The 12,453-nt window shown below is 35.7% G+C and overlaps 1 protein-coding gene across 1 annotated transcript in view; it reads left to right on the top strand.

Moving 5' to 3' along the window:
- The first annotated feature begins 2,285 nt into the window (after positions 1-2,285).
- Positions 2,286-12,453, top strand: part of LOC137237705 (uncharacterized) — a 31,951-nt gene continuing 21,783 nt past the window's right edge. Inside the window, exons 1-2 of the mRNA XM_067761753.1 lie at positions 2,286-2,479; positions 2,563-3,401. Of these exons, the coding sequence (XP_067617854.1) occupies positions 2,391-2,479; positions 2,563-3,401 (928 nt within the window). The 5' untranslated portion in view covers positions 2,286-2,390. The remainder of the gene's footprint in view (positions 2,480-2,562; positions 3,402-12,453) is intronic.

Genomic DNA, 12,453 nt, shown 5'->3' with positions numbered 1-12,453 from the left:
ATGAAGGAACCTGACTATCTGTATCGGAGGCTAAATTTTCTCCAGTCGTCTAGATCTGTTCTCCTTACTCACTTCAGACATCGTATGCTAATATCTGATCGCCAGTTCTTCATTACTTCCATACGCCTTTGGAACTCGATCACTTCTAGACTTAGGCTTATAAGCAATGCTCTGCTCTTCAATACAGAATTAACAAGTTTCTATAATAACATAGACAATTAAAATACTGATTTCTTCTAAGCAAATGTACTCTATCATTCGTTTATTTATTTATTTATTATTTATTAAATATATTATTTATTGTAACCTTTTCTTAGCCATAGTCAATAGCTTTAAGTTTCAAGTTTAAATTGTTCCTATTTTATGCCTTTTACCGACTAGCACTATAAAATAATTTTTGCCAAATTGTTGTGCTGGGATGAATTGCCTAAATACAAATACAAAAAAGAAACACTTTATCTCTGTCCGGAGATATGTGCAGTTGAAGTTGGCGATTTTCATGTGGTTGGTGTACCCACAAAAACAATTTGAACATAAGTGTTTTGCGCGGATATAATTTTGGTCTCCAAACCGGTGTTGGACCCACCCAGGGTAATTTTTTATAAGCGCGGCCGAAGGCCGCCAATGCACAAAGGTGTTCCGCGCAAAAATACTGTGGATCCCACCCCCGGTTTCGGAGGGACCCGTGGGTCATTTTTCGGTTTTTCGTTAATATCTTTTGAACGACTTAAAATTTTCTTAAAATTCTTTTCCGGGCTCAGATTATTAATACTGATGTCAAGACGCGTCGTTTGACACCTCTCTCGATATTTTTGGACGCGTATTAGCAGTGTTGTTGTTGTTGTTGTAGCGATAAGGTTGCTCCCCGAAGGCTTTGGGGAGTGTTATCGATGTAATGGTCCTTTGCCGGATACAGATCCGGCACGCTCCGGTACCACAGCACAATTAAGGTGCTAGCCCCACCATTTCGGGAACGATTTATGTGGCCACATTAAACCTTCAGGCCATTCCATGAGGAGCTTGGGGTCGCCAGAGCCTCGTCTGTTAGTGAAACAGGATTCGCCGCGGATAGGTGAGGTTGACAATTGGATTTGGAGAAGCTTTATATTGCGCTGGCAACCTGAAGGGTTTCGATACACAGCCCTTTGTATTTTAGTCGCCTCTTACGACGGCATACCTACCGTGGGAATATTCTGACCTCCTAACCCGCTGGGGTGTATTAGCAGTGTCATGCTGTCGTATAGAATTACCTAATTTTTTATAAGCGCGGCCGAAGGCCGACAATGCGGCCTTTGGTAATAGTCTAGTTGAGGGGTCGACTGCTAATAGGCTACCAAAAAGATCGAGAGAGGTGCCAATCGACGTCTCTTGACATTAGTATTAATATTTCGAAGGCGGAAAATAAAAAATTTACTCGTTCAAAAGATATTAACGAAAAATCGAAAAATGATCCTCAGGTCCCTCCGAAACCGGGGGTGTTATGCACAGTATTTTTGGCAGAACCACTTTCTGCGTTGGCGGCCTTCGGTAGTTACAACAACTACAAGAAAATTGCCAACTTTAACTGCAAATATCTCCGGACAGAGATACAATTTTTCTTCTTTGCCTTCAGATTATTCTTGCCGAGGTTAATACGCGTCTTTTGACACCTCTCTCAATATATTTCGTAGCGTATTAGCAATCAACCCCTCAACTAGACTTTTTCCTATAAATGGAGCCGGTTATCCTCTGAAACAGGGCAGCATGAGGCCATAAGTAATAAATACATTTAATATCAAGTTATCTCTTATTTTGGAAGCCATGCTTTAAATATTACAGTTTTCTCACTCTGAACATCCTTAACCTCTAACGCCATAGTCGTACCCCATACCCATATCCATAACCCTCTTCAATGTGAAGGTCTAATGGTGCCTTAACCTAAAAATCGTGAAAATTTCATAAAAATGAAGAAAACGAAAAAAATTACAAACATAATCAACAAAAAATAAGTCTCTCAGTCCAAACGTATCCAAAACAATGAATAAAGTCTACAAAATGTCATCAAATTCACCAACTCAAATATTGTTAGGTTATGGATATAGCGAGAAACCAAAAACCATTTAGTTGGTTATGGTATGGTTATGGCGTAAGCGTTATGGTATGTCACCGTTAATCGATTACATTGATTTTCATAAGGTATGTTCGATCATCTGTTTTATCTTGTTATGTCACCATTAATTGGCTCTTAATAAATCTGCCATATGAAAGCCGCAGCATACATTTTTAATTGATCAGCTGTTCACATGTCGGCCTTTTGATGTTACTATATTGGTTGTGTAAACGCATTTTTCTTCTATAAATTGCAGCTACTTTTTCGTTGTAGTTTATTAATTTACTGGAATCTACTAAATATGTACACGGTTCTTCGTCGTAACCAGCTGATAAGCTCAGTGAAAAACAGTCAATATATCGCCCAACGAAATTCCGGTTATATAGTCTTGTGAGTTAATAAAATATAGCCCCAAGGTGCAGCAGCCGCATTTCTAACTATTTTATTAATTTTTAATTCCTTACATATTACAGAGTTCCAGAGATCGGAGAGGATACACAGTCTCCAGATGCACTATTAAATTCAGATGGATTGCCAGCATTTAATGACATAACTATTGAAAATTGCTTAGGCGCAATCGGACAACAAGCTGGACTAGTTGAGAGAACTGTAAAAGATCTCGAAAATGAGCTAAAAACTAAAGAAACAAAACGAAATTTGCGAAACATATTCGAAGAATTGGATAAAGCGGCTGGACCACTGGACACCACATGGGGTATTGCTAAAGCACTCTATTTAGGAAATAGTACATTGATACCAACTAAATCGTATATGAATATACATGAGCGCGCACGTATCGCACGCTCATCCAAATACAATAGTAAAATAATATACGACACACTCGCGCAGCAATCCGATGTGAGTGGGGGTGATGAAGCACGTCTGTTAAAACGTTATTTATTGGAGGGAAAATTGAATGGTTTAACTCATACACAAGATAAACGTGATATCCTTAAAGATATACTCGTACAGCTGGGCAAAGAGCGTGCTAGTTTCAAAAATAAAGTAAATATGGCCGTGCACACGTTTGGTCATGGCATTAAGGATTTCAGTTTAGTGCGTGATTTTCCTATTACTTTATTGGAAGCTATAGCAATGGATTCCAATGCACCCACACAGGGTCCATGGAAAATAACATTACAACCCCAAATTGTTGAAGGGTTTCTAAAATATTGTCCAGATCGCATTCAACGCTGGAATGTGTGGCAGGCGAATGTGCGCAAAGCGACTGCTCAACAGGACAGTAGTTTGGCGAACGGTATACATTTGGAGACGATTAGAGATCTACGGAAGCGGCAAGCAAATTTGTTGGGTATGTTATAAGCATTGTATATATGAGCAGTTATTTTTGAAATTGGCACGAGTCCATTATAGATGGGTTTTGCGTTCTGAAATAATGGTAAAGACTAAGTGATTCATAATTTGTCCTAGTTATTAAAAATAGGGAGGGACCCAGAAAATAATTTCGTGTGGGTAGGGGGAGGGGGGGCCCAAAGTTCCTTTTAATAACACTGATTTTGTAAGAGCGTTAAATCTATATGACCTGGAATCATAAAACGACCCTATTGTGCGAAAACAAGCGGCCGGCCATTGTAAACGAATTTTGTAATTAAAATTTAAGTAACTTTCCGATAAGCTACAAGCTTGAAACTTTGAATATAGTTCAAAACCTGAAGACAATGCAATAGTAAGAAAAAAACTCCGATAGGTGGCGCATGGATCGAAATATTTCAAAAAATCGTATTTGTGGTCGGATTTGCTTTTAAATGCGATTTGTTAAATTTCTTATAAAAATGGAGAACGGTATTTTCGCACAATAGGATCGTTTCATGATTCCACGTCCCATATAAGGAAATGAGCAAACATATTTTCAGAATAAATTAGAGTTTAATACTGTAACTAGTGTAGCCACAGCCAAAAAGGTTATCAAAACCTACATAGAATTACTACCAGATCCAACATCCACGTCGATGGCACTACGCTGCCGACTGTCCAGAACCCAAAATCTTTGGTGTGACGTTTGATCAGGATTTACATTTTGGCGAGCATGCAGCCGCAATTGTACCGAAAATCCAGAGCCGTAATAAAATACGTGCGTAAAGCTGGCAGACCCAAGTGCTCAAAAATAAGTATAAGGTGTTTGAGAATTAAGTGCATTTTAGGTGCTATTTAGGGCCACAAAAGATAATTTAGGTGCTCATTTGGTTTTCGAGATATTCGCAAAAAAGTGTGGGTCTGCTAGGTTAACGTCAAGCTAGCAGACCCACAACTTAAATTTCATTTTATTTTAAATAAAAAATATATCAAAATTAGGAGCTATTTAGGTGCTTTTTAGGGCCACAAAAGATAATTTAGGTTTTCATTTCGTTTTCGAGATATTCGCAAAAAAGTGTGGGTCTGCTAGGTTAACGTCAAGCCAGCAGACCCACAACAGAAATTTCATTTTATTTTAAATAAAAAATATATCAAAATTAGGAGCTATTTAGGTGCTTTTTAGGGCCACAAAAGATAATTTAGGTTTTAAATTCGTTTTCGAGATATTCGCAAAAAAGTGTGTCTGCTAGGTTAACGTCAAGCTAGCAAACCCACAACTTAAATTTCATTTTATTTCAAATAAAAAATATATCAAAATTAGGAGCTATTTAGGTGCTTTTTAGGGCCACAAAAGATAATTTAGGTTTTCATTTCGTTTTCGAGATATTCGCAAAAAAGTGTGGGTCTGCTAGGTTAACGTCAAGCTAGCAGACCCACAACTTAAATTTCATTTTATTTTAAATAAAAAATATGCCAAAATTAGGAGCTATTTAGATGCTTTTTAGGGCCACAAAAGATAATTTAGGTTTTCATTTCGTTTTCGAGATATTCGCAAAAAGGTGTGGGTCTGCTAGGTTACCGTCAAGCTAGCAGACCCACAACTTAAAGTTCATTTTATTTTAAATAAAAAATATATCAAAATTAGGAGCTATTTAGGTGCTTTTTAGGGCCACAAAAGATAATTTAGGTTTTCATTTCGTTTTCGAGATATTCGCAAAAAAGTGTAGGTCTGCTAGGTTAACGTCAAGCTAGCAGACCCACAACATAAATTTAATTTTTTTTTAAATAAAAAGTATATCAAAATTAGGAGCTATTTAGGTGCTTTTTAGGGCCACAAAAGATAATTTAGGTTTTAAATTCGTTTTCGAGATATTCGCAAAAAAGTGTGTCTGCTAGGTTAACGTCAAGCTAGCAAACCCACAACTTAAATTTCATTTTATTTCAAATAAAAAATATATCAAAATTAGGAGCTATTTAGGTGCTTTTTAGGGCCACAAAAGATAATTTAGGTTTTCATTTCGTTTTCGAGATATTCGCAAAAAAGTGTAGGTCTGCTAGGTTAACGTCAAGCTAGCAGACCCACAACATAAATTTAATTTTTTTTTTAAATAAAAAGTATATCAAAATTAGGAGCTATTTAGGTGCTTTTTAGGGCCACAAAAGATAATTTAGGTTTTAAATTCGTTTTCGAGATATTCGCAAAAAAGTGTGTCTGCTAGGTTAACGTCAAGCTAGCAGACCCACAACTTAAATTTCATTTTATTTCAAATAAAAAATATATCAAAATTAGGAGCTATTTAGGTGCTTTTTAGGGCCACAAAAGATAATTTAGGTTTTCATTTAGTTTTAGAGATATTCGCAAAAAGGTGTGGGTCTGCTGGGTTAACGTCAAGCTAGCAGACCCACAACTTAAAGTTCATTTTATTTTAAATAAAAAATATATCAAAATTAGGAGCTATTTAGGTGCTTTTTAGGGCCACAAAAGATAATTTAGGTTTTCATTTAGTTTTCGACATATTCGCAATAAAGTGTGGGTCTGCTAGGTTAACGTCAAGCTAGCAGACCAACAACTTAAATTTCATTTTATTTTAAATAAAAAATAGATCAAAATTAGGAGCTATTTAGGTGCTTTTTAGGGCCACAAAAGATAATTTAGGTTTTAAATTCGTTTTCGAGATATTCGCAAAAAAGTGTAGGTCTGCTAGGTTAACGTCAAGCTAGCAGACCCACAACTTAAATTTCATTTTATTTCAAATAAAAATATATCAAAATTAGGAGCTATTTAGGTGCTTTTTAGGGCCACAAAAGATAATTTAGGTTTTCATTTCGTTTTCGAGATATTCGCAAAAAAGTGTAGGTCTGCTAGGTTAACGTCAAGCTAGCAGACCCACAACATAAATTAAATTTTTTTTTAAATAAAAAGTATATCAAAATTAGGAGCTATTTAGGTGCTTTTTAGGGCCACAAAAGATAATTTAGGTTTTAAATTCGTTTTCGAAATATTCGCAAAAAAGTGTGTCTGCTAGGTTAACGTCAAGCTAGCAGACCCACAACTTAAATTTCATTTTATTTCAAATAAAAAGTATATCAAAATTAGGAGCTTTTTAGGTGCTTTTTAGGGCCACAAAAGATAATTTAGGTTTTAAATTCGTTTTCGAGATATTCGCAAAAAAGTGTGTCTGCTAGGTTAACGTCAAGCTAGCAGACCCACAACTTAAATTTCATTTTATTTCAAATAAAAAATATATCAAAATTAGGAGCTATTTAGGTGCTTTTTAGGGCCACAAAAGATAATTTAGGTTTTCATTTAGTTTTCGAGATATTCGCAAAAAGGTGTGGGTCTGCTAGGATAACGTCAAGCTAGCAGGCCCACAACTTAAATTTCATTTTATTTTAAATAAAAACTATATAAAAATTAGGAGCTATTTAGGTGCTTTTTAGGGCCACAAAAGATAATTTAGGTTTTTTTTTAGTTTTCGAGATATTCGTAAAAAAGTGTGGGCCTGCTAGGTTAACGTCAAGCTAGCAGACCCACAACTTAAATTTCATTTTATTTTAAATAAAAAATATGCCAAAATTAGGAGCTATTTAGGTGCTTTTTAGGGCCACTAAAGATAATTTAGGTTTTCATTTCGTTTTCGAGATATTCGGAAAAAAGTATGGGTCTGCTAGGTTAACGTCAAGCTAGCAGACCTACAACTTAAATTTCATTTTATTTTAAATAAAAAGTATATCAAAATTAGGAGCTATTTAGGTGCTTTTTAGGGCCACAAAAGATAATTTAGGTTTTCATTTAGTTTTCGAGATATTCGCAAAAAAGTGTGGGTCTGCTAGGTTAACGTCAATCTAGCATACCCACAATTTAAATTTCATTTTATTTTAAATAAAAAATATATCAAAATTAGGAGCTATTTAGGTGCTTTTTAGGGCCACAAAAGATAATTTAGGTTTTCATTTAGTTTTCGACATATTCGCAATAAAGTGTGGGTCTGCTAGGTTAACGTCAATCTAGCATACCCACAATTTAAATTTCATTTTATTTCAAATAAAAAGTATATCAAAATTAGGAGCTTTTTAGGTGCTTTTTAGGGCCACAAAAGATAATTTAGGTTTTAAATTCGTTTTCGAGATATTCGCAAAAAAGTGTGTCTGCTAGGTTAACGTCAAGCTAGCAGACCCACAACTTAAATTTCATTTTATTTCAAATAAAAAATATATCAAAATTAGGAGCTATTTAGGTGCTTTTTAGGGCCACAAAAGATAATTTAGGTTTTCATTTAGTTTTCGAGATATTCGCAAAAAGGTGTGGGTCTGCTAGGTTAACGTCAAGCTAGCAGACCCACAACTTAAATTTCATTTTATTTTAAATAAAAACTATATAAAAATTAGGAGCTATTTAGGTGCTTTTTAGGGCCACAAAAGATAATTTAGGTTTTCATTTAGTTTTCGATATATTCGCAAAAAAGTGTGGGTCTGCTAGCTTGACGTTAACCTAGCAGACCCACACCTTTTTGCGAATATCTCGAAAACGAAATGAAAACCTAAATTATCTTTTGTGGCCCTAAAAAGCACCTAAATAGCTCCTAATTTTGATATATTTTGTATTTAAAATAAAATTAAATTTAAGTTGTGGGTCTGCTAGCCTGACGTTAACCTAGCAGGCCCACACTTTTTTACGAATATCTCGAAAACTAAAGGAAAACCTAAATTATCTTTTGTGGCCCTAAAAATCACCTAAATAGCTCCTAATTTTTATATATTTTGTATTTAAAATAAAATGAAATTTAAGTTGTGGGTCTGCTAGCTTGACGTTAACCTAGCAGACCCACACCTTTTTGCGAATATCTCGAAAACGAAATGAAAACCTAAATTATCTTTTGTGGCCCTAAAAAGCACCTAAATAGCTCCTAATTTTGATATATTTTGTATTTAAAATAAAATTAAATTTAAGTTGTGGGTCTGCTAGCCTGACGTTAACCTAGCAGGCCCACACTTTTTTACGAATATCTCGAAAACTAAAGGAAAACCTAAATTATCTTTTGTGGCCCTAAAAATCACCTAAATAGCTCCTAATTTTGATATATTTTGTATTTAAAATAAAATTAAATTTAAGTTGTGGGTCTGCTAGCCTGACGTTAACCTAGCAGGCCCACACTTTTTTACGAATATCTCGAAAACTAAAGGAAAACCTAAATTATCTTTTGTGGCCCTAAAAATCACCTAAATAGCTCCTAATTTTTATATATTTTGTATTTAAAATAAAATGAAATTTAAGTTGTGGGTCTGCTAGCTTGACGTTAACCTAGCAGACCCACACCTTTTTGCGAATATCTCGAAAACGAAATGAAAACCTAAATTATCTTTTGTGGCCCTAAAAAGCACCTAAATAGCTCCTAATTTTGATATATTTTTTATTTAAAATAAAATGAAATTTAAATTGTGGGTATGCTAGATTGACGTTAACCTAGCAGACCCACACTTTTTTGCGAATATCTCGAAAACTAAATGAAAACCTAAATTATATTTTGTGCCCTAAAAATTACCTAAATAGCTCCTAATTTTTATATAGTTTTTAATTAAAATAAAATGAAATTTAAGTTGTGGGTCTGCTAGCCTGACGTTAACCTAGCAGGCCCACACTTTTTTACGAATATCTCGAAAACTAAAGGAAAACCTAAATTATCTTTTGTGGCCCTAAAAATCACCTAAATAGCTCCTAATTTTGATATATTTTGTATTTAAAATAAAATTAAATTTAAGTTGTGGGTCTGCTAGCCTGACGTTAACCTAGCAGGCCCACACTTTTTTACGAATATCTCGAAAACTAAAGGAAAACCTAAATTATCTTTTGTGGCCCTAAAAATCACCTAAATAGCTCCTAATTTTGATATATTTTGTATTTAAAATAAAATGAAATTTAAGTTGTGGGTCTGCTAGCTTGACGTTAACCTAGCAGACCCACACTTTTTTGCGAATATCTCGAAAACGAAATGAAAACCTAAATTATCTTTTGTGGCCCTAAAAAGCACCTAAATAGCTCCTAATTATACTCAGTTGAGCAGAGCTCACAGAGTATATTAACTTTGATTGCATAACGGTTGGTTGTACAGGTATAAAGGAATCGAGATAGATATAGACTTCCATATATCAAAATCATCAGTATCGAAAAAATATTCGATTGAGCCATGTCCGTCCGTCCGTCTGTCCGTTAACACGATAACTTGAGTAAATTTTGAGGTATCTTGATGAAATTTGGTATGTAGGTTCCTGGGCACTCATCTCAGATCGCTATTTAAAATGAACGATATCGGACAATAACCACGCCCACTTTTTCGATATCGAAAATTTCGAAAAATCGAAAAAGGGCGATAATTCATTACCAAATACGCATTAAGCGATGAAACTTGGTAGGTGAGTTGAGCTTATGACGCAGAATAGAAAACTAGTAAAATTTTGGACAATGGGCGTGGCACCGCCCACTTTTAAATGAAGGTAATTTAGAAGTTTTGCAAGCTGTAATTTGGCAGTCGTTGAAGATATCATGATGAAGTTTGGCAGGAACGTTACTCTTATTACTTTATGTCTGCTTAATAAAAATGAGCAAAATCGGAGAACGACCACGCCCACTTTTTAAAAAAAAATTTTTTAAATTCAAATTTTAAAAGAAAAGTTAATATCTTTACAGCATATAAGTAAATTATACCAAAATTTAACTCCAGTAATGATATGGTGCAAAAAAATACAAAAATAAAAGAAAATTTCAAAATGGACGTGGCTCCGCCCTTTTTCATTTAATTTGTGTAGGATGCTTTTAATGCCATAATTCGAACAAAAATTAACCAATCATTGTGAAATTTGGTAGAGGCTTAGCTCCTAGGACGATAACTGTTTTCTGTGAAAAAGGGCGAAATCGGTTGAAGCCACGCCCAGTTTTTATACACAGTCGACCGTCTGTCCTTCCGCTCGGCCTTTAACACGATAACTTGAGCAAAAATCGATATATCTTTACTAAACTCAGTTCACGTACTTATCTTAACTCACTTTGTATTGGTGTAAAAAATGGCCGAAATCTGGCCGACTATGACCACGCCCACTTTTTCGATATCGAAAATTACGAAAAATGAAAAAATGCCATAATTATATACCAAATACGAAAAAAGGAACGAAACATGGTAATTGTATTGGTATATTGACGCAAAATATAACTTTAGAAAAAACTTTGTAAAATGGGTGTGACACCTACCATATTAAGTAGAATAAAATGAAAAAGTTTTGCAGGGCGAAATCAAAAGCCCTTTGAATCTTGGAAGGAATACTGTTCGTCGTATTACATATGTTCGAGCGCAAGGTTTTTCGTAATAAAACAATATAATTTGCCACATGGTATAATCGCTACAATTTTCACACTTTAATGTCGTCGCTATTGTCACACCCATTTTCATCGTTTGTCGACCATCTACACCATCACCCACAAATTCTCGCATATTCGTTATCATCTCGCACTCGCTCTCTTGTAATGGAGTTCCAATTGCACTCTTTCATCGCCACCGTCAAATGCACCCACAGCACACTCTTGCGCGTGACATCCACCTCGCCTCCACATAAAAAATAAAAATCATGCCATTTGGGCCCAACAACAATCACTTACATTTACTAATAATGTCCCGCTAGGTCAACTTGAAAGTTATAGCTGGCTACGTTTCTACATATGTACATGCATACGTACATACACACAAGTGTACAAACAACTAATTTCTTCTTCCTACTCACATTCTTTACCTTTTGTAACAATTACAGTCCAACTCTTGATATGATCACACGTATATAACCGCGGTTTTAAGTAATAAACATTTTCAATATTGCAAATGAAAGGTCGTTCTTTTCATTTCATCGAAGGGCATTAAAAAAGGCTTTTGTGCCCCACCAAAAAGGTCCTTCGAGCCGGATACTAAATACCGGCTCATCATTGAAAATAAAGTTTTAACAATGTCGGAACACGGAGATGGAGATGACGAATCAACGCCACCACGGCCAGCTGTGTCGAACAACATCCGCGTTAAGGTTCGCCAGCGAGAACTTATGTTGGAACGCATGGAAAATTCTCGAGCGAATTTAGCGGAGTTAAATACAATGCCTGAGTCGATGCTCAAGGTCAAACTCGAAATTTTGCAGCGCCAACTTGATAATTTCGAAGCGATTCAGTCTCACTTAGAAGAACTGGATGAATCCGAGTTAGAAGGTGCGCATCGCAACACGTGCGAAACAGCGTATTTTGTTGTTAAATCAGCCATTATGGAACGGCTCGCTCTTCTTCGTGCTGCTGAACCTGAAACATTAAGTAGCACCCGTATCTTACCGTCAACATCACATTCAAAGTCCCATCTACCAAAGCTGCAATTACCAAAATTTTCTGGCTTACATGCAGACTGGTTAGACTTTTTCGATATGTTTTCAGTACTCGTTCACACCAATAACGAATTATCAGAGATCGAAAAATTTCAATATCTTCGATCATGCTTAACCGATAAGGCGGCCCGTCTGGTGCAGGCCTTGGAGGTTACAGCCGTCAATTATCGCAAGGCTATCGAGCTACTCACTGCACGGTATGACAACAAATGTTTAATATTTCAATCACATTTGAGGAGAATTTTCGAAATTCAACGTGTTACGAAGCCATCATCCTCCACTCTTCGAGAATTTATCGATACTGTCAACGGCAGCCTACGTGCAATGCAATCGTTAGCATCAACCCCACAGATAGCGGATGGCATAGTTCTATATATGCTTACGGCCAAGCTTGACGAAACCACTCAAACCAAGTGGGAAGACGAAGTTGCTACGAAATGGAGCAATACAACTGCGTAATTTAAAATGCCTTCTTGGGACGATCTAGCTAGATTTCTAGAGCGTCGCTGTCAGAGTTTCAATATCATCGAAGCCAGCCGAACTCCCTCACATACATCAGCAAAGGGAACACCTTTATCATCTTCAAGAAATCAAAAAGCACTGAAATCACACACCAGTCTTATATCAAGTCAACCCAACAAGTG

This window comes from Eurosta solidaginis, chromosome 1 (assembly GCF_040869045.1).
Source record: "Eurosta solidaginis isolate ZX-2024a chromosome 1, ASM4086904v1, whole genome shotgun sequence".
In the NCBI taxonomy this organism is placed as follows: Eukaryota; Metazoa; Arthropoda; class Insecta; order Diptera; family Tephritidae; genus Eurosta; species Eurosta solidaginis.
The sequence above is the reverse complement of the archived record's forward strand: the minus strand, read 5'-3'. Positions and strand labels throughout refer to the sequence as shown.